Source organism: Protobothrops mucrosquamatus, unplaced genomic scaffold (genome assembly GCF_001527695.2).
Source record: "Protobothrops mucrosquamatus isolate PMUCROS unplaced genomic scaffold, P.Mucros_1.0 scaffold960, whole genome shotgun sequence".
NCBI classification, from domain to species: domain Eukaryota; kingdom Metazoa; phylum Chordata; class Lepidosauria; order Squamata; family Viperidae; genus Protobothrops; species Protobothrops mucrosquamatus.
Window position 1 is genome coordinate 353,547 of NW_015387204.1, and position 23,121 is coordinate 376,667.

At 34.6% G+C, this 23,121-nt stretch overlaps 1 protein-coding gene across 1 annotated transcript in view; it reads right to left on the minus strand.

Moving 5' to 3' along the window:
- Positions 1-338: 338 nt before the first annotated feature.
- Positions 339-23,121, minus strand: part of KIF6 (kinesin family member 6) — a 113,188-nt gene continuing 90,405 nt past the window's right edge. Inside the window, exons 17-22 of the mRNA XM_029284803.1 lie at positions 19,035-19,116; positions 18,059-18,194; positions 16,581-16,675; positions 7,483-7,572; positions 6,802-6,908; positions 339-1,308 (exon numbers count right to left, since the gene is read on the minus strand). Coding sequence (XP_029140636.1) covers positions 1,292-1,308; positions 6,802-6,908; positions 7,483-7,572; positions 16,581-16,675; positions 18,059-18,194; positions 19,035-19,116 — 527 coding nt within the window. The 3' untranslated portion in view covers positions 339-1,291. The remainder of the gene's footprint in view (positions 1,309-6,801; positions 6,909-7,482; positions 7,573-16,580; positions 16,676-18,058; positions 18,195-19,034; positions 19,117-23,121) is intronic.

Here is a 23,121-nt window from a genome sequence, read left to right on the forward strand (position 1 = left end):
TTTCCTGGTTACGGAAAATAATAATTCTGCTTTATTGGTCTAGTTCTGGTCACTGCATTTGAAGGAAGACACAGTAATTTATAATGAGTTCAGAGAAAGGTAAAACAGCCTAATGTTCAGTCTCCATTTTATGGTGTTCATTTTACTGGCTCGCCCCTGAAGATACATTGGGGGTGAAAATGGAGCTGGGAACAGTGGAGAAGTGGCCCCATTTGTGGTGATTTCTTTCACTGGGTTTACATTCAGAGGACAGAAAAGGAAGATAAAACAGGCTAATCCCAATCACCTTTAGATGACAAATGGAACCATCGCTGAAATTATTACTAGGAACCATGTTTTAAAATTACATTCAAGGTACCCACCTTTAACCACAGTATAACCCATGGTCCAAGTTCATATTTCATGATTCAGCAAACAAGATCTGTATCTCTAAGTGACTATCATTATTTTGCTTTACTTTTATTAAATGAAGATGTTCTATACAGCCAACATACTTGAAGGCCAGCTGTTACAAATATTAAAAGCACCTTAATAAAATATCTTTCCTAATAGTTTTAGGCTACAGATTCAAGAGGGGGAAAAAAGGAATATCAACATATTTTTCTGACTTGTATTATGCAATAGAATATTCTAGTAGTTTTTATATTTAATAAAAGGGAATAACTGTTATTCAAATGACACACAGAAGCAAACTTTTGAGCACAATATTCTCAGACAATAACTATGCATAGAAGAAAAGTCGGTCCATAAAGATGCAGGATTCCAGCACCTGAAAGGCAATTATAGAAATCTTAGGGGGGGGAATAACATTTGGAAATACAATTCAGTACATGATCCCCATGTATGTAATTTAAAAAATGCTAGTTTAGTTAACAATACTAAATTACAGTTAGGAAAAAAAAAGATATCTGCAGTTCTCGGTGAGACACTATATACAATCTGAACCCTTCCCAACCTCAAAGCCAAATAAAGCGTTCTAGTCCAAGATTGTCTCATAAAAGTCCAAGAAAGTACTTCTGTGTTAGGTTCAGAAACAGGGCTTGGTAGTGATGACATTTGAAAACCAATAAAACTTTTCTGTTCTTGATGTTCCAAGTTAGAGCTTGTTTCACTTTTTTGATATTATGAAAATAATGAAGACACCGGTTGAATGCTATTCCTTGCAGAAATTCATTTTCTCTTTCTCCTACCCTCTCTCCCTCATAAATTCAGCTGCAATTCAATTTGTCCTATATAGTTATAGTTACTTTTTCTAATTTTAAAATGAGGCCTTTGCTGCATAAATCAGAGTTTAGTTGTCTCCCAATCCTGAAAAGAGAAGAAAAGGCTGTCAGACATGAATCATATTATACACATTGACAGTTTAATGATCACAAATCTTTAGAGCTCATCTGAAATCTGGTCTTTTTTAGAACAGTATTACTGCCACCCAGAGAGTGATCTTAGAGACTGAAGGGCTCCTTTCATGATCAAAGAACCATGAAGATTTAACCGTTAGTAAAATTATTTACTAACAACATAGTAACATACCAGGACAGCAAATACATTAGAAAGTTACTCAAAAATGATAGTTAAAACTCCAGTTTATTTATTTTTTCACAAAAGAGGAAATGCTAGTGATGCAATAAGATACTCCAAAAGACTATAATCACATGACTATCTTCCTGTTTTAATCACTCAGGTCTGCACATCTTTACATGAGATTTGGTGTTCCTCAACTTCTTTTTTAGACCATCTGCAGAAGACATTACTTCCAGTAACCTCTGCATCCCCAGACTGTGCTTCTTTCCTATTTATGAAGTTACTTTCCAGGATGCACCAAACTTCAGGCCCTATAGGCCAAGAGATGACATAAAGAAGATCATCGCATTAAAATTTCAAATATCAGAGGAAATGTTGTTGGACTTAGGAATGTTCAAAGATCATGAGTTGAATGAGTAAAGTTGTGTTTAGCAGAAAACGGCAACTAATTTGAATATGTAATTAATATCATAAATTTAACCAAAATCTGGGCCTGACTTTGGTACATACCACACAATATAATTGGGCTATATCTTGGCTACTAAGGTAGCATTACTGGATTGCTGAGATGTAGGAATAAAATAATAAGTTACAGTCTAATAGTTCAGTATGATTAAATTAATCAAAACCATTCTTCCAATGTTTACTGTGAAGAAACCACGTTCTCAAAAAGGCATAGACAAGATCTTACTGCACTCTAAATACTATTCAAAATTCTGTTTATTGATGAAAATTTATGCAATAATATTTTCCAAAGCCATGCAGACTTTTAATAATGTTTCCAAGGCCATGCAGACTTTTAACAAAAAAATTAAAAATAACAATAAAGAGGGAGGTAAAATTCAAAAGAAAAAAAAATCTGCAATGTAAAACAGGGTGAATCATGGAAGATTAGCTAAAAGTTATTCAACTGATAAAAACCTGGGCACTTAAGAAGTAGCTTGCCTGGGTACCAAGTGAGCTCTTCTGAGAATGGCATTTAACATGCAAAATACCATAGCCAATAAAAACGATCTCTCTGACTACTGCCTGTTTACCTCAGATGGTGACGCAACTAAGAAGTGGGCTGTAATGGAATGACACAGGTAGTCAGATTCAACAGAGTGGAGGTGGCATTGGCAGACAGATAGAGGCTCGATTCAATCCCTGAATGATTGCATTCAGAAGTGTTCCATTAAATAGCATAAGAAAAAGATAACACTATTACAATTAATAGTGTAGAGCAATGAGCCAGAATAGAGATTTTCCATATACTTTGGAAACAACCATCCAGGTAGGAGTGAAACTTATAATAATTGCACATTTCAACATTAGTTTATCATAAAAAACACTGTAGTTGATGGAATTTCATCTATGGTTGATAGACTGAAAGCTACTAGAGGGCAATTAGGTCTTTGAGCCAAAATCTTCTTTCCATACCTGGAACTTCCAAAGGAAGAATCTCTTGAATTGTTCTCCCATACAAATCTATTTTCTTTTGGACTGGGGCTTTAAACAGCTCTGTGCAGTTGAGAGCCTGTGATACTTCAGACCCCCTTAAGATCGCCTTGCATTTTCTTCAGAAAGAAAGGGATAAAACTCCAAATATTGACTGTCTAGAACTATATATTTGAAAGTGACGATGTGCATCTTCATTCTGATCAAGCCATCTTCAGGGAATCAGCTTTTTTCAGGTTCATAGTCAAGATAGGTCAGCAGCTATACATTGTTCAGCTCCTCCTTTTCTATAAACAATGAAGTGGATTCTAAGATTAATGAAATCAATTAAGTTCATGGAAGATTGTTCTCACCTACTGAAAAATTTTATGAATGGAGTAGGAATCCAGTTGAACTATGTGAGGAAGTCCATGGGACAGGTATGCTCGAGCTGGCTTGTACTGGTTTAAGAAAGCCTATTGTTAAAGTTTCTGGAATTTTATGAGCTGGTTGAGGGCAGAGCAGAGCTGCTATGACTAGCATGCTGATCAGCTATCTAGCAGCATAATGGCAGCAATGGAACTGCCAGAGCCAATTGTTGCACATTTACAAACCACAGGTCTGTGAGAAACAATTGTTAAGAAACAAATTGCTGGAAATTGGGTGAAGATCAGCAGAAATTTGAATGATTTCTTTTTCTTTTAACAGTTGCCCTATTTCAAATTGTTCAGAAATTTTCCTTTGACCCTCTAAAGCAGACATGTCAAACTCACAACATCACGTGACATCACGTAATGTACCAGAACTTTTCCCCCATTGCCGGCAATGGGGTGGGCCGACACGTGGTTTCCTCGTGATGCGTCCAGCCCGTGGGCTGGCAGTTTGACACCCCTGCTCTAAAGTAAATTTTGGAGAGCACAACTAGCTCTTAGAGAGAGGAGGGTATAGGAAAAAATTCTGTCATTTACCTTTCCTAAAATACATTATTTAGAACACATGCTAGAGGTTCTTGATCTATTCTTTAATATTATCATAGTTTTTATTATTTCAATACTGAGTACTTCCGTGTAAGAAATCTGTAATAATTGAAGCAGTCCAGGGAATCCATAAGATTACTCAATTTTATATTAGCTATTTTTATAACTATATTACAGTAAAATAATTTCTGTACACTGAACAGATTTTATAGTTAAATGATGGAAAAGATCTGAGCAAACTAAAGTTCCTTGCTCAGATATTCCTTGAAGTTTTTAAGAAGAGATTGGACAGCCATTTGTGTGGAATTTTATAGGGTCTCCTGCATGAGCAAGGAGTTGGGTTAGAAGACCTCCAAGGTCCCTTCTAACTGTTATTTTGCAATTCAGATTGTTCATGCTATGTAGTTGCTGAAATTCACATTAGAATGGCCCTGCCAGTTTCTCTAATTGTGTACTTTTCCTATAAACATTTTTTAAAATTATTTTACTATAATGAAATTAGACAGTTAGTACATTTAAGGTCAGATCTGCTTTTCTTGCAAACATGCATCTTTTCATAAGCTAAAAATGGGGTAGCTTAAAAATCAAGAGAATCTGTAATTATTTCATGATTGTTGGGGAATAAACATGAATTCAACCAAACTATATGATAAGAAGTTCATTAAGCTGAGACATATGACACCTTAAGCCTAAGTGAGCAGAATACAGTATTTGCTCTGGATGGAGGAAGGTTTTGTAACTTCTCTATTTACACCGAACAATTACTGCTGATAACCAAAGAGATAGATTAAAACACTACTGTGGGATAATGCTAACACCATCTGTCAAGTCAGGTGCTACTAGCTTGATGAATAATGCTGTCATCAGCACTCAAAAGTTGATGGAAAGCTATGGCTTCAGTAATTAGGCTGCTTTTAGGTATTCTGTATAATTTGTTCCTGTCATTACAAACCTCTATTAAAAGTAATCTTTTATTCCTTTGTTAATAGTTTCCTTTTTTACCACTAGGTGATTCTATTGTCTCTCTGATATTATGTTTCCTAACATCTGATAATTTTAATGACCAGAATGAAATGGAAATTTTTGTCATCTAGGACCTAATTCATATTTGGAATGTGACAAATCTTGCAGACTTAATCCAGGATCAGGGATCCTTCTATACTACGCAAATAATATAAGTTGTAACTATTTTGATGCCAATGCAGTTAGGTCCTACTTACAATTACTTATCTGTAATAATAGGAAATTCATAGGAACCAATTTATATTATAATTCAATTCAGAATATAGATCTAAGACACTGAGATAGTTTGTATGAGCATTATATATATACTGTTTCTAGAGCTACATAAAAGTACATTCTATGTAGTGTTAAATTTGGTTAATTTGAATATGTTACTTTCTATTGATTTTTACTGATCATTTTCTTCATCTTTTAGGATATTATCTCAGCTTACTTTGAGTCATTAGATTTGAGAAGTATTGATGGTTCACAATATCAATATGACTGTTAATTTCTTTTTTCTCAAAACAAAACATTGACAATCTCTAAGGTAGGGGTATCAAACTCGCAACGTCACGTGACATGCCGTGACGTATCGCAACTTTTTTGCCATTGCCGGCAATGGGGTGGGCGCAGTTTTGCTATGATGCATCCGGCCCGTGGGCCAGCAGTTTAACACCCCTGCTCTAAGGCATAAAGTATACAGTAGCAAAAAATCCTAATGGAGCACCCAATTTGCTACTTTTCATTGATATTTGAAAAGATAACTTGTCTGACAGAGATAGCTTGTCTGATAGAGCTTCTACCCACAAACATAGTTCCCAATATTTACTTGTCACTCTCCATATTGGCATACCCTGATTCTATTAAATGGCTAAAGAGAAAATTATTGTTTACTTATTAATTCAAAATTCTACAATATATTAATGCCTATAGAGACATTGTCAGGGATGTAAGACATTAAAATATTTCTTTTCTCTCTGGTTTCAAGAATATTTTAAATTATTTTCACAATGCGTTTTAATCAGCTTTTCATACATTTCAGCCAACTAGACAACTTCCAACTAGTCAGAAGACATGATGGAAACTCCTCATTTCACAACACATGGGCAGATTCAACCATAGTTTCAATGGGGAACCTTTAAGGATCCTAGACCAAGCTAAATCCCCAAATCCCAGGGAATTTGTAGAAGCTTGGCATTCAGACAAATCAGTCATAAACATAGAGATAAACCATATTTATACACCATTCAAAAGAGACAATAAAAAAGCTTCCTCAGAGGAAGTAAATTCCGAATTTAGTACACAGCATTGTTATTGGATAGACAAATTCCATACTGTGTTTTCTTCTTTGTAAAATGATTTCTACGCCAACTCCTCTGAAGTGGTCTTGAATCACTCTGGTAACTGTATGCTTTCAGTACTTCAAAACTATCTAATTTCATCTTGACTTCCTACTCATTATTCTCCTGCTTTTAGATTCCAGTTCAATGTATTTCTTACAAACATCTTAGCCCCTTTCTTTTTACCCCACCTGTGAAAGATTCTGTGTGAAAGACCTTATCTGGTTTTCTCTCAGCTCTTTCCCAGGTTCACCACAAGTAAAATCTAAGAGATCACATAATACAATAGCAGAGGGAATTTGCTTTCTTAATTCCATTACATTATTTATAAATGATGAAAGGACAGGTTCCTGACAAAAGACTACACCATCTAGAAGCCAAAACAAGTATGTTAAGAGAGAAAAGAAACACTGTAAATGATAACTAACATGTAATAATTTCAATGTAATCTTCTGATTTCTTTTTATAAATCTGGATAACACTGATTTTTTAAGCTTATTATACAAATTACTTGGTCAACTACCATATTTAATAAAGATTACCTTTTTTATGTAAGAGGTTCTTTCTAGCTCTAATGAAAGCTATAATATCAGCATCAGTTTGACGATCTCCTGTGAAGGGGATGGTAGAACTTGGATCTGGAGAAATCCTGAAATAACCAAGTGCATTTTTCAATTGTCTTTGCTGTTCCAAACTGAGTTGAATATTAAACTTCCTTATGCAGAGTATCAGTTTCACCTATCTGATTTCTGCTTATTTATTTCACCTAGCTTATGATAGGACTCATTGACAAGTTCCACTGAAATGAAGGAGTTTTTTTATTCTAAAACGTTGCTTTGGAACTTGTGTGTGTGTGTGTGCTGGGAGCTCCTTAAAGCAGATATATGTTATTCCAGATCTATCCTCTTCCAGCTGTCCTCCAAATACCTTTATGAAATCAAATCTGAAGCACTGATGGATGCAATCAACAGTGCCTGGGGGGACTATGAGCACTCTTGTCTTTTCTTGGTATCAGTTTTAAAGTAGGAATTTACATGTAATCATTTTCCAGCTAAGAAGCATATAGTTTCCCCAATTTAGATCAATCTATAAACATCTGGATGCAGATGTGACAAGAGCAAGGGCAGCCTGCACAGCCCCATTCTCTACTCCCTCTGTTCTCTTGTGACAAAGGCAGCTTCAGTGAGTATTCTAGATTCTCAAAAGATGTAACTACTGCATACCTCATTTTTGAATTTGAGTTGCTGACTCTGCTCACACTGCTCTTCATGGTTGACTCTTCATTGGAGCTGGCTCTGCTGTTATTTGGAACCCTGGGAAGGGAAAGAATTTAACACATTTCAGGTTGCTGCAACAAACTATATTTTACAAATGGTATTTTCTACCCAATAAATAAATAAAAATTGAAAATAGTATTTAATTTTATAAAGATTCCAATTCAAAAAATAGATTGGTGTGATACAGCAGGCAATACGATCATAAATCCTTCTTTTAAAGACTTAATAAATGGACACTGAGATGCATTAAATAGCATTGTTTGTTTTTCTAATGCTGTCCTAAGGGAACAATAAGGATGTTTTCTTTATGTATCTGAATAATAATTATTCTGCTGAGGGCCTGCTTATCCATCATGCTGTTATTAAGTTATAATGTACATTGTGTGAACATCCCATTCTGCAATCATAATTTGCTTTCATGAGATTCTATAGTGTTCTTACTGTAATTTACACTTTAAAACTCTACAATCATTATTAGTCTAACCATAGTTTTTATTATGAAAGTAATTTCAAACTCTGCTCAAATACCATTTAAATTCATGAGGATGAAAAATGAAGATAGTGAAAACTTAAATATTTTGACAGCTGAAGACATCAAATTAGTTTTGTCATCTAAACACATTTCTTAAAGAGACTTCATCAGGACATTTAACATTTATTTTAAATAATAATTTAGTCTGAACATTTAGTCCCTTTTTTAAACACTACAATGCCTTCTGTCACTAATTCAGCCTGGAAGAACTCAGAACACAGAATAAAGCATTCATTCCATCTCTACAGTCTGTGATCTGCCATAGGAAAAATCAAAATATGGAAGCAAGATAGTATGCATCTTCCAAGCTGCAGAAAGTGTTGGTATCATTTTCTGATGATTCCCCCGTTGTGATGATGTAGCTGTGTTTGTAAAGTAGCTGATGATGGAGATTTATAGTCGTTCTAGGGTTGCAAAGCAGCTTCAGTGACTTTTTGAATTTGCTGCTACTCTCAAGATCAAACGTTTGATTTGGCAATGCATTCCCCAGATAGAGACCTCAGGTAACTCCACAACAGCTAAGAACTTAGGGTGGGTCTCTTTCTCCTTTTCTTCATTCTCAGGGGCTGCCTGAATGAACAACCTGCACGCAAGATTAGCAGTCCACTCAACTATGTCTGCTACTGAAGAAAAAGTTGCAGCAGATGGTGACTGCCCAAGACCATAACATTTTTCACTATGTATTCCATGCTCTGAAAAGTATGCATTGAGGTTCTCAGTACAGCTTGTAATGTTGATTGTCAGAAAATATTATCTTCATGAAGGTGATTGAATGCAGTAAAACTTGAAAGTTGCTATCACACCATGGTTCATAAGCTACATCAGGAAAGTAGTATTGAATAGCAAGAGGATATTCTTTATGTTCAATAACATCTTGCTGTCTTCAGTAGGAAGCTGATAGTCTGATTATTTTTTCTTTCACAGAATAGGGTAGGGCAGGACAGGACAGGACAGGACAGGATAGGATAGGATACTTTATTTGGCCAAGTGTGATTAGACACACAAGGAATTTGTCTCCAGTGCAGAAGCTCTCAGTATACACATAAAGCAACAGAATAATAATAATAAGCACAATAATACAGTAATGCCAATAAATGGTGGAGTATAGAAGATAATAAGGATAAATGATAATATTACCACTATACTACATGGGTAAATATATATAGACATTAGACAGCATTGTGAGAATTAGGTATTCAACAGATAGATGGTGCGAGAGGAAAAAAGTCCCTGTGTCTAGTTGTTTTGACATGCAATGCCCTGTAGTGGTGTCCTGAGGGGAGGAGTTGAAACAGTTTACGTCCAGAATGTGAAGTGTCTGTAGATATCTTCCCAGTCCTCCTCCTGACCCGAACAATATAGAGGTCTTCTATGAAAGGCAGGCTGGTTGGAGTTCTCTTTCTACAATCTTAACTGTCCGTTGGAGTCTATACCTATCCTGTTTGGTTGTTGTACCAAACCGGGCAGTTATAGAAGTAAAAATGACAGACTTAATTATTTCTGTGTAAAACTGTATCAACAGCTCTTGGGGCAGTCTGAACTTTCTGTGTTGAGGCAGGAAGAATATTCTTTATTGTGCCTTTTTAATGATGGTTCTAATATTACCTGTCCATTTCAAGTCCTGAGAGATTATAGAACCCCAAAACTTGAAGGACTCTGTTGCTGATACTATGCTGTCAAATATACTAAGAAGTGGTATAATAGGGCTCCTCCTAAAATCCACTCTCGTCTCTACAGTTTTAAGCATGTTTAGCTCCAGATTGTTTTACTCTAAATATATCTAAGAAAGCTTTTGTTGTTTCTTTTACCAGTAGCAGTCCCATTCTGAAATTCAGTGTTTTCAACATTATTTATACAAAACCAGACTATTCCTACATATTCTTTCTTTATGATTTGGATTATTTTCCATTTCTGATCTACCACAGAATCCTACATATACATGAATTTATTAAAATATGGTTTTTAAGTCCAAGTTATGCATTTGACTTCATTTAGTTGCTATTAAATGAAAATTTCTGCATAATATGGTTACTTGCCCCTAGTGTCCTGTTATTTACATTTCCTGAGTTAAGTTATTCTTAGTATTTAGTATGAAGTCAAGAACAGCTGATATTTTATGCATTGCTCCATTCTCTGAAGGAGAAACTTGTTTGCAAAATATGCCAGGAATTTCCTGGAAGTGTTATGGTTGCAAGGTAATTTAATTCTCCTATTACATTTACCTCATACATATTTGAAAGCTACTTTATGCAATTTGAGTGTGGAAAGCAATCATCATGGCTGAGTGGCAATAGTAGATACCAATAACAGTACTGTTTTTATTGATTCCTATACCTATTTCAACTCCAATACTTTCTATAGTAATGCCACAATACGTTACTTCAATTTCTAAGTAGATGTCAATAGTTAGCATACTAAAACTTCCTCACTGTTTACTATTGCTTCTGTACCTTTTAACAGATCTCATATATTTTATTCATGCAAGCAATCCTAATTCCTGTTTATACATGTCTCAGAAACAAAAAGACAAAGCACTATGGATGACTTTAAATCTAGCATTGAGGTTGACCATTATATCCTTATTTTAAACATTAATTCAAAATGTAAATGCCTATTTTAAGATTTAACCACTAGATGGCAAACTTGAGGCATTCTTATTTTTCTGTGCTGAAATTAAATTCATCCCTTTGAATTCCAAATAGTGTGGACCAAAATAAATAAATAAATAAAGATGGAATGGAAAATACCATCTCTTAATAATGTCAGAAGAGCCAAGAAAGCATTTCTCCCTAACTGGAGAACAGGGTCAAAGACGTTTGACCACTAAAGCAAAGATTTCCTGCCTATACAGCTGAGAAAGCAGGAACAAGCTTTTAACCCAGTGCTTCCCAAATCTGGGTACATTATCCAAAATTTGGTAAAAGTGCTTTTTTATTTGAATAATGACACACAAATCCATTACCCAATCACAGCAGGGACATTTAAACTGACTTAAAGTGTTTTACTTCCATTGGGTAAAAAAGATTTTCTGATAGACAGTTTGGGGTAATGAACGAAAAAAGTTTGGGAAGCATTGATTTAATCCCACAGTGCCTACAGGAGATTGTTTTTAAAATACATATAGTACAGACTCTATCATTAGTTTGTTAAATGTGTCATAAAAGTTGAATGGAAGAACCAGGTCTGCAATTATATGGTAGAGATGCACTGAGAACTTGGGTTAACCAGGGTTTGGAGTACTAATTTTCCCCCATTTCCTTTCTTACTCACACTAGTCTGAATGAACAATGGAGAATGGAATATTAGGCTACTGAAATCTTGTTCATATTCTTCTGATACAAGGACTCATTGGATAACAATCAGGATTGGAGGACATGTGGAGACTTCTATATTTCCTAAAATGATGGCCTTTGACCTGGTTAGTGTAATTGTGTGCTGGCAGTAAGGTAACTATATTCAAATTATTGGATATCAGTGTTAAGGGTATTACATGAAAGAAGCCACTAAGGCTGAGATCCCCAACCTTTTGGGCACCAGGGACCAGTTCCCTGGAGAGAGGTTTTTCCACGGACTGGAGGGTGTGTGATTTTCTGTGCTGCCTGCATCTCGCGGATGGGGCTTTGCTTGTTTGTGCGGACCAGTTGCTGACATGCCACGGCCTGGTACTGGTCCACGGACCGGGTTTGGGGACCCCTGCACTAAGGTGTTTTTCTATGTAAATGAAAAAAGAATTTAATTTCTCAAAGTTTTTTTTTTACTTCATTTATCAAATAAGGACATTTCATTTTTACCTGATCAAAATTAAGTTGCTTTATTCTGGCAAGTAATTTATTAGTCACTAAATGTAATTAGTTTTGTTTGTTGTTTCTCAAAAAGTAGAACTACCTGGAGGTAAAGTGAAGCAGAGAAGAAGACAATTGGAAAGAAGAGAAGACAACATGAAACTATGATATATTTCAAAAATAGAACAGCCATGTATCTCAGCATACAGAGGATAGCCTTCTCTTTGAAGTGCTGTCAAAGACCTTTCTTGATTTAAAAGCATCATTTATTTTGTAAGACAAGCCTGTCTAATTCCAATTTAAGGATAATAAAACATAAAAAATTGATGGTTGTGAAATAGTTACACTGAAAGACTCAGGTTACTTGGCACAGAAAATCTTATCCATAATGACAAGATAAATTACATTTTTCTATATACTGTAGCATTCTATTGCAAGAAATTATAAAACTATGATATTGTATTTTTAGAATCCCACATACCTTTAAATTTCCAATCACGTATCATACTAGGTTTGCCACTTTCAGGATGTAAAAATAAAAAAATAAAAAAGTATGACCAATAATCTGAAGTTTGTATATAGTATTATATACCTAGAATCTAATGACCTACAACAATAGATAATATATAAAGCAGTATCAGTGGCGGTCTTGGCTGAAGGGCTGCTTAAATCGGCCTTTTTACCTACTGATTTAAATCAGTGATTTAAATTTCCCTGGCTTAATTCACCTTGAAAGAAAGGAATACTCCATGAAGAAATACTGGCAATTGTGAAGGAATGTAGTGGTCTAATATCAGCATTTGTGTTGCTTATTATTGCTATCATTGAAATGGTCACTGGAAGAGCCACTGCTACGATTAACAGTGAAGCTTCAACACCTGATTTGTTGCTAATTGGACTTTTGCTCATGTATGTCTGTTGAAGGAATTAGTTCAGTGACAAATTTAGTGACACTAAAAAAATTGAGTTGTGGTGACCAAGAAAACCTCTTGTTGCTCCTTGCCATTTTACTCATTCATCATGTTTAGCCTGAGTGGTTCTTCAGAGTGAGCACAGGAGGTGGGGGTGCCTATGCAGATAGACTCTACAATCTGCAATAACTGGAGCTTAGGGCCATCTTAGTGCATCTTCCAAAAAGATTTACCAGGAGCTGTGGTAGCACAATGGTTAGAATGCAGTATTGCAGGCTAATTCAGCTCACTGCCAGAAGTTCGATCCTGACCGACTCAAGGTTGACTCAGCCTTTCATCCTTCTGAGGTTGGTAAAATGAGGACCCAGATTGTTGGGGGCAATACACTGACGCTGTAAATCACTTATAGAGTGCTGTAAAGCACTATGAAGAGGTATATAAGTCTACGTGCTAGTGCTACCTGAGGAAAACTGGCAGCATAGCTAGTGATGGTATTTCATTTTCAGAGTTGCTCATAAAAACAGAACAGGTGCAGCTCTGGCTTATTGCCCTGATACTCTAGTCTGAGAACTCATAGCATTAAGCTCCTAACAAGAACCATATTGACTATTTTTTTATTGGATAGACTGATGTGATTCCTCTGATGGTGAGTCAGATGCATCATGGATGGGGGCAGGGATTGGCCCAGTATGTTACCTTTTCTGATCCATCATATCAATGGCAAATTTTGGGGGTTGAATTTCAATGGGCTTTACTGGGGGATCTGAAAAAAGCTCTGAAAACAATACATCTATGACATGACAGAAAGATTTGTCCTAAAACATCAAATTTACTTTCCAATTACATACCAAGATATTTCTACTGGATATTACTTATATAAATATAGACTTAGTTCTCAACAGTTCTATAGTTAGGAATTTTTTTAAAATATAAAGGAAAATAATTTTAAAAATCTATAGTGATTATATTCCTTGAGTAGCATTATTATTATTATTTGTCAGACGCCAACATCTGTGTACACATCAAATTAAATGCTACAAATTCTATGTACATTTCAGAATATTTAAAAGTGACACCATTTGTTTATATATTATAGTTTGTAATAGGCACTGAAACATCTTTTATATCTCAGAGTGGTGAAAAGTGTTTAAGTACAAGTGTTTACAGACTAAATTGTCATAAAAAGTTATGTTATCCTTGTTTCAATGGTAGAAGTATATTCATATGGTTTTTACATTAGGCCTACTTTTATATTCTCTTCTGCTATCTAAATTCCTTCAACTAAATACTGAATGACAGTAACTATTATATACCATATGCTTCGTGTAAACTTTTACTATTACAATTTATTTGACAGATAGAAGATTATGGTTAAATCCTGTTCATTGAGTAAATTACCAGTTTGCTTCTGGATGGATTTAGCAACAAAGAGCTTTTTGTGTTTTACTCCAAGGTTTTGAAGAAAAATAAAAAGCCCAAAGATCTCATCATATGTAACTATGAGAATGAATAAATAAGTTCACTGTGTCACTGAGATTCAATGGACTCTTTAGGAAGTGGGTGTTTTGTTATTTTATATCCTTAAATGTAGGAAACCAGAAACCTTGCTATGAATTGTTAATGCCTCAAACAGGTTTCAAGAGGTCTAGAATAAATTTTCAGCACAGTGGGATATAAGTTGCTGTTCTCTATCACAATGTCAAGAGCTCCATTACAAATTCTTTGCTTGTAACATTGAGAACATAGCTGCAAAAATGGGCATGAGGCTTAACACACAATAATACAAAAGTTCTTGAAATATCTGAAGACAAAAGTTCATAGAAAACTTAAAAGGGTCATTGCAAGTGTAACAACACAGATCTCATATGTCTGCAAATAAAAACAAAACTCCAAGTCTGCCTCTCACAAAATCTCACATTTGATTCATGGTCTTGGATTCTTATCTTCAACATGCATCATAATCATAACCTCTAAGGGACGTAGAGGCCAAAAATGAGACTAAAATCAACATCAAAAATCCCTAGCCATGAATGCATTTGCCAAAGTAAGTGTTGCTTGCACCATATATTTAAATTATAGTCATAAAAATATGCATGTCAATTAGTACATAATCTCTAGACATTCCATACAATTAGCATATCAAAAAAAGTCACATGAGCTGGTTCAAGACTGGAAATGAACTCCATAAAATATATTGATCTACATACGTACTTTTACAGCAGTAATCACTACTATCGTTTCTGATTTTTCTTGTTTACATAGATGTTCCCAGAATATTATGAACTCCTTCATTAAGGATTTAAATGTGTAGAAGGGAACATTTTTTGCTTTATGTGTAAGTGCACTTCTTAGAAGGGTATACTAGACTTCTTGAGAATTACCTTGGAAGAATTTACTTTGAGATTGTGCTGATTAGAAACATTTAATGCAAAATAAAATTACACTTTTTTGTACTATAACATAAAAGTTGATGAGGCACAAAAAAAATCTTGATTATTATGAGTATCTTTAAAAAAAATCAGAGGAGTGGAAGGATAATGTAACAGACACTGAGAGTTATGGAAAACTGACATTAGCAAAGCTACAAACCAGCTTATGCTGTCATTATTTATTAAAGCATACAAAATTAGTTGGCAATATGTTTTAATTGTAAAATTCAGAATTACAAATTATGTTTATTATCCTCAGATAACAGCATGTGAAGTCAAAACCACAGAATCCCAGAATGTATTAATTAATATGTTGAGCACCAGGCATCACAAAAACTGAGAAAGTTGATACAAAAGAGAGAAAGAATGATAGCACTGCCACAGAAAATGTGGTCAGAAATAACATCCAGCAATGGCTAACATCCACTAACCACTGAGTGTTCATTGGATAGTGCTAACTACTGCATTTCAGTTTCCAAACACCAATAGATCCTCCCTTCCCTCACCCTTTTTAGCAAATATATTTGCTTACACTAAAGCTGCTTTACCTATATGAAATTGACTACTTAAATACTTAATTGTGCATGCTTAAATGGTTGCCTTTGTAGACAACTCGGAAACTTCAGTTGGTTCAAAATGCAACAGCCCAGGAATTATTATAAAGTGCAGTGGTGGGAAAAATTGCTTCTATTTTCCTATTACCACGAAGTCAGGAAAACTGAAGCCAGATGGAAGAACTTCTTTATGATGATTCCTATATTATGAAACAACCTTTCCCAAGAAACTACCTAACAGTTAGCCCTAACAGTTTTTGACTTATGGAAGCAAGTAAAGCAGAGATCTTCTGGAGAGCTTTTTTAAATTAGCTGACATAATGTCATAGGAATTTTTCCATTGTTTCAATTAGGTTGGTTTTAATTTTTCTATAAAATCTATCATAATTAATCTGTGGACATTTTATTAAATTCATAATATTTCTGTACATGGCTTAGATTCATATGATTGTGGCAGCTTAGAAACCTAATAAATACATAAAATGAAATCCTTATTTATCAGTTCATAAAATATGGGCCAGACTGGACCAATAGAAAAATAATATGCAGATTATAAGAGGTAATAATTTCAATCTATTCTGTGTCAGGCAACATATAAAGTACTGGAGCAGGAGATATTTAAATAGAGGACAAATCAGGTTACATCTTATGTTGCAGATATCTTCAAACTCTATGATTCTGCTCTTACTGAATTCACAATATGGATTCATTGCATGGAACACTTATGTATTGATTTACAAAAGGGCCATACAAAATTGGTACATCACTTTGCCTACTGTTCACTCAGAAAAGCAGAAATATCAGAAAAAACACATGCAGAAAGATAACCATCTTACCTGATAGTACCTGGATGTACCTGATTTTCAAAAAACAAGGGAGGCGTCTTTAGAAAATTGGCTGAATTCTGCAAAAGTGGCTTTTCTTCTTGGCTCTAAAGAAACCATAGGATAAGGAATGAACCTGAGGCTAACTCTCATTAATGTTGAAATCTAAATATTGAAATCTTTACTTTGAATTCTAACTTTCCACATAATTTTATGTATATTATCTCATTATATCACTAAATTTGGAAATTCTTGATTCACTGAAATGACAAATTCAAATTTCAAACTTTCTCAATAGTTCAGTTGAGGTTAGATGATTGGTCACTTAGAGGCATAGCTGGCAGGAATAGCCAACACTCCAGAAGACAGGCTTAGGATACAGGAAGATCTGGACAGACTTGAACACTGGGCGCTATCTAACAAAATGAAATTTAATGGTGAAAAAAGTAAGGTTCTACATTTAGGCAAGAAAAAACAAATGTACAGGTATAGTATAGGGGGTACCTTGCTCAATAGTAGTAACTGTGAGAGGGATCTCAGAGTCCTGGTGGACAATCATTTAAATATGAGCCAGCAGTGTGCTGCAGCTGCCAAAAAAGCCAACACAGTGCTAGGCTGCATTAACAGAGGAATAGAATCAAGATCACATGAAGTATTAATACCACTTTACAATGCCTTGGTAAGGCCACACTTGGAATACTGCATCCAGTTTTGGTCACCACGATGTAAAAAAGATATTGAGACTCTAGAAAGAGTACAGAGAAAAGCAACAAAGATGATTAGGGGACTGGAGGCTAAAACATATAAGGAACGGTTGCTGGAATTGGGTATGTCTAGTTTAATGAAGAGAAGGACGAGGGGGGACATGATAGCAATGTTCCAATATCTCAGGGGCTGCCACAAAGATGAGGGAGTCAAGCTATTTTCCAAAGCGCCTGAAGGCAGGACAAGAAGCAACGGGTGGAAACTAATCAAGGAGAGAAGCAACCTAGAACTAAGGAGAAACTTCCTGACAGTTAGAACAATTAACCAGTGGAACAACCTGCCTCCAGAAGCGGTGAATACTCTGACACTGGAAGTTTTTAAGAAGAAACTGGACAGCCATTTGTCCGAAATGGTATAGGGTTACCTGCCTGAGCAGGGGGTTGGACTTGATGACTTCCAAGGTCCCTTCCAACTTTATTATTATTATTATTATTATTATTATTATTATTATTATTATTATTATTATTATTATTATTATTATTATTATTATTATTATTATTATTATTATTATTATTTTATTTTTTATTTTATTTTTTTTACACAGTTTAAGATCTGGAAAGTTAAAATGCTTTATTAGAAGAAGTGGAATGATTACTGCTTTTGTGTCACGTTAAGGAGGCAAAGTCTGCATTCAAATATTTTATCAAACTCAGACATCCCAATCTTGTTTTCATCTGACAAATGTAAAAGTTATTCTGAAAATGAAAATAAAGACACCTAAATACCTGCAAGCTTATTGTTTCCTCAGACCACCAAGCTTCAAAATCTTTTTGCAACTTCAGTTTTGCTTTTTCCATGAGGAGCTGCAAGTGTTCGATCTCTATCTTCAGCCCTTTCAAGTGAGTAAACACTGTTTTATAACTGCAAAATGGAAAAGAAAAAGTTATTACAGAAGATGCAACTAACTTGTAGAAGTGAACATCTCTCACCATTTACTACCTGCTCACACATTGCAAGTTGATTTATTCCTTGTTGGATATTTCTCTCTTCTTTGTTCTTTATTTGTAAAAAATTATAAAGTCTGGTAAATTTATCATGTAGGATATGAATAGAAAAGACTTTCCCCAAATATTAGCAACTTGCTCATCTGTCAAAGAAATGACCATTGGAAAGGCCAAATTCTCACTGAATAAATAAGTGTTCGTGAATTAGATCCTTCTGGTAAGCAGGAACTCTCCAAGTCTATTTTTAGAAATTGTCCCTAAGTCCTGAGAAGGGCTCTGAGAACTCAAGCTTATTCAGTTCTATAGAAGTGGTTGCCTGAATGAGATCTCCTCTATAGTTCTTTGATTTCCGTCTCACCATCCTGCTTTGGATTTTCTCATCTGCTCTGACCTTGGTCTTTGCCCTTAGAACAACGTTCAGCTGTTCTCTTGCCACTATGTCTGTGTTTCAGTTTAGCAAAAAACCCAAAGCAGCCAATTGGCACCAAGGTTTGGGGAGACTCTTCTTGAAAAGGGATTTAGCTAATTATGGGAAAAGAAACATTTAATATCTTTCTTAAATGGACTGACAATCTAGCCAAATCTATGTTTTCCCATTGCTGAAATATGGCCCCTATGTAGACAGGTATTAAGCTAACTTAATTGCATACAGTTTATGAAATGTATACATGTTACTTAGTCTTCAGCAACTTACTGTATACAAGAAACATACATACTTATTTAAGTTTTTAACGTATAATAATCAAGCCAAGAGAACCTTATTTTCTTCTGTTCAATTTGTGTTCGAAGTGCTTCTTCTATTGGATCAGGTTGATTCATTTCTCGAGGACTGATTACAGCTGCAAATTATAATCACTCAATGTTAGCAATTACATAAATACAGCCAAAGGATGCAATTTAGGTTGTGGAATTCTCTCTCTCTCTCTCTCTCTCTCTCTCTCTCTCTCTCTCTCTCTCTCTCTCTCTCTCCCTCTCCCTTTCTCACTCACTTCTCCCCCACCAAAAAGAAATGCTATAAAAAGGCACTGAGTGATGTATAGAATACTCTTTTCCAATTTTCTTCCCACAACTAGCCTATGAGGTAGGCTGAGACAAAGTGTGGCCCCAGATCATTCACTGAACATCCATGGCTGAGGATGGACTTATATCTGTCTCCCTTTTGTTCAATAGAAAATACATTATATAATATTAATTCCATATGAATTATTTGTTCCAATTTGTCTCTTAATATTTTCCTCTAACTTGCTCCAACAAAATTATTTTGCTTTTAATATTTCTATCTTTTATTTCTCCCAGTTATGCTGCTGAGAAAATACCTGGGATTTCCTTTACTATGTGCTTATTTGATGAAGTGAAGATATCGAATTAATAATTTATGAATGTATACAAATATTTTCTTAGTAAACAGAAGAAATAATATCATCTTTTAATAAACTATTTTATTTATTTATTAAATTTATATGACCTTTAATGCCTTTTGAACTGTAACTGATATGTAAGCCGAATGCATTTCATCTTTAGAATCTGTAAAACAGATTGATAACTTCCGAAGAAAGATCAGTAATGCCCTCAAAATTCACTGTAGAATTTATTATGAATATTCTCTGACAATGTATTGTTACTAATATAATTTACTTTTCATTGCCTCTCTGGACTGAATAAAGTACCAAATCTATCTCCTGCTTATAATTCCCTACTTAATAAAATATGCAGTGACCTAGCTATTAACATGCTAAGCTTAAACCATGACCAACTAACCATAACCCTAACCCTGAGTCCGTAAGGAGAAGGGCGGGATATAAATTAAATTAATAAAATAAATAAAATACATAATAAATAATGGTTGGGAGAGAATGGGAAAAAAGTCTTCTCCAGAATCCAGAGAAAAGACAAATCATATTTTTTTTTAAAATCAGGGCAAGTTACTTGTTCCTGATATAAGTGATTTGTAAAACTTTATTTTATAATTAAAAACAGTTCAAATCTAAAACAATGCAGAAATCTAATCCGCACACACATACAAAAGGTGACAGATAAAAGAGGCTTTTCTGACTCAGGGGAAATGAATCAGCTCTAGGTACAGTTCTTATAAAGCATTTCAGCTACTTAAAAATATTGAAAAAGCATTTTTATGTGTTTATATTTATTAGATGGTCTCTTATGGGGGAGGTATGATTTGAAGGTTAAAGCTTGACAAATTCCGGTAAATCATCGTTGGACAACATCCCTCCCATCTGCTTTTGTTCTAAGCAAAACCATATGCAATTTTATCCTATCAATGTGATAGCCAGGATGATGTAGTTAGAGTAAGACAATGAAGACCTACATTCAAGACATGCTTCAGACAGAGAAGCTAGGTGCTTCTGGCTGCTGGTGTTTCTGAACTAACCCACTTCAATCTATTCCAAGTTTATGGAGAAGGAATAGGAAGGTGTGCTATGTATACTGTGTGAGCTCCTGGAAGAAAGGCACAAATTTAAAAAGAAAAGGCTATATATCTTAAAAGAATTTAAAATCCAAAGGTTCAAGAGACGAACATATCTCAGTTTGGAATATTAAACAAAATTTAGAATTAAATGTCCAGTCAGCATCTGGTAATGGACATTTGTAATAATAATACAATAAATGCAGTTTTAAAAAGTGAGCCTTTTCTGTTTGGCATCTGTCCTCAGACTCACCTCAACCCTGCTGGCTTTTTGCAAGGCCTAAAATACCAACTTTTGCCATCAAGCCTGAGGCCCTGACGGTGTGGGTGAGCCCATTTCTTGGCTGTGTTAACTGGGATGATTTTTAGTATTATTGTAGATTGGTTGCTCAGCTGCTATTCATGTTATTTGCAATTTATTTCTTGTTTTTAATTGTTAGTTGCCCAGAGTCATGTACTTGAGGAATAAATCAATACAAATGAAATACAGAAATATGACAGTGGTTCATAAAATATTAACAACTAATAGTCTGATCTGGGACAAACATATGAACATCTCAGATAATTTTCAGAACTAAAGGCCTACATTTATTTTAAGTGTTATTTTTTTACTACATTATTACAACTAAAAAATGAAAAAGTGAAGCAAGCTTAACTGTATTAGAAATTCTTTTGGAAGACATTTGAACAAGCTACATTGTAACATTGTGAAATCTTTGCAAAAGGCACTGGGAATCAATAATATAGTATAAGTGAAAATGAGGAAACCTTTGCTTCTAGACTCAAAATAACACTATGCTAACAAGACAGTGCAAAACTGAAAGCATACTTGTTGGCAAGCAAACTTCTTTTTGTGCTTCTCACTTTATTTTTGTGTAATAGAGCTGTTTTGTTCCTATTTTATGCTTTACATACCATAACGTTTGATTTCATGCTAACAATGGATTGTTTTTCTGAATTGCCCCACACTAGTTTTCAAGCATTTTCTAAAAATCCTTCAAATGACTTTTTGTTTGTCTTTCATATGAATATTTTTTGTTCAAAGGAATTAGTCTTTGTTCCTTCTTCTTTCAAGATGATTAAAACAGCCCTATTACTGCAATGTTCTTGCATCTGGTTGAAACAGTGTCTTTCCCAAAACCTTTGAAAGAGATTCAAAGAGTTAAAAAAAAAAGAATGAATAGTTTTGAGACATTTTTATGGCCACATGTGTGAAAAAGTTACATTTGGAAAGTGCCTAACTTTCCCTGCATCAGGAACATTTTGTATGAACCTAAGATATACAAGTCCATAGTATATAAGATTTTAAGTTGTTTTTCTGTTCTGCTTTTCATTTATGCCCGAATAAAAAAACCACAACATAGTTATTAGATTTTATCACAACTATTTTTCAGCAGCAACATTCTTAGAACTTGGCCAATCACCAACTGGAAAGGATATTTATTTAGAGAATACTATGCCAGTAAAATAACATTAACCTCACCGAATTTCAACTTCAAGAGTATTATAAATTAGACCTGCTGAACCTAAGATCTGTTCTGTTGCAGATCATCTGAACAGGGGCCCTGTTCAATCTCTTTGTGATCCCACAACACTATTTGTTCATGGTCCTCCCCTACATCTTTACAGAAACATATTGAGGTTTACCCAGCCAATTGAGTGTACAATGTGAATGGGAGAAGGCTCAGATTGCAATGTTATCTTTTTTCTAAATTGAGACATGTGCAGTGGACTTGGTACCAGTTTTCCAGCCTGTTTTACATTCTAGTTATCACTCCAGACTTAAACTAAATAATTAAATATATAACTTAGTTACAGAAACAGAAATTGAAAAGAAACAGAACAATACTGGGGAAAGAGAGACAGGAAAAACAAATGGAGGTTCAGAGAGATATGTGGGTAGGAAGGAGTAGGAAAGAGAGAGAGGAGGGAGAGAGATACAACCACCTAATTTAAACAAAGAGTAGATGATACACTAAACCAATGTTTGGACATTACTAGTTAAGACTGTTAGTAGGAACTAGAAGATAAGATAAAAGAGGAAGAAGTGATAAAGTAGTTGATAAAAAAAAGAAAAAGGGAAAGGGAAAGGAAGGATATAGCAATGAAGACTGGGAAAGAATGTATCAGAAATGCAAAGAAAAAAAACAGAACAAATTAGGAAGGAAACACTTCAGCTGAAATTATAAATACTATGCAAAAATTAATTTAATGAGGCTGACATTTTGAATTGCTAAAAATTTAAAAATGACTGTAATACAGTTATATGGAACTTTCATAGGCTTCAGAGATAGCAACTTTAATCTGAATTTACAATGAAGCAATGTTTTTTGTATAAATATAAATGTGTCTTTGGATACTACCTCAAGATTGAACTTTTAGACAATAATCTTCATCTCTGAGCAACTACGGTAGTTGA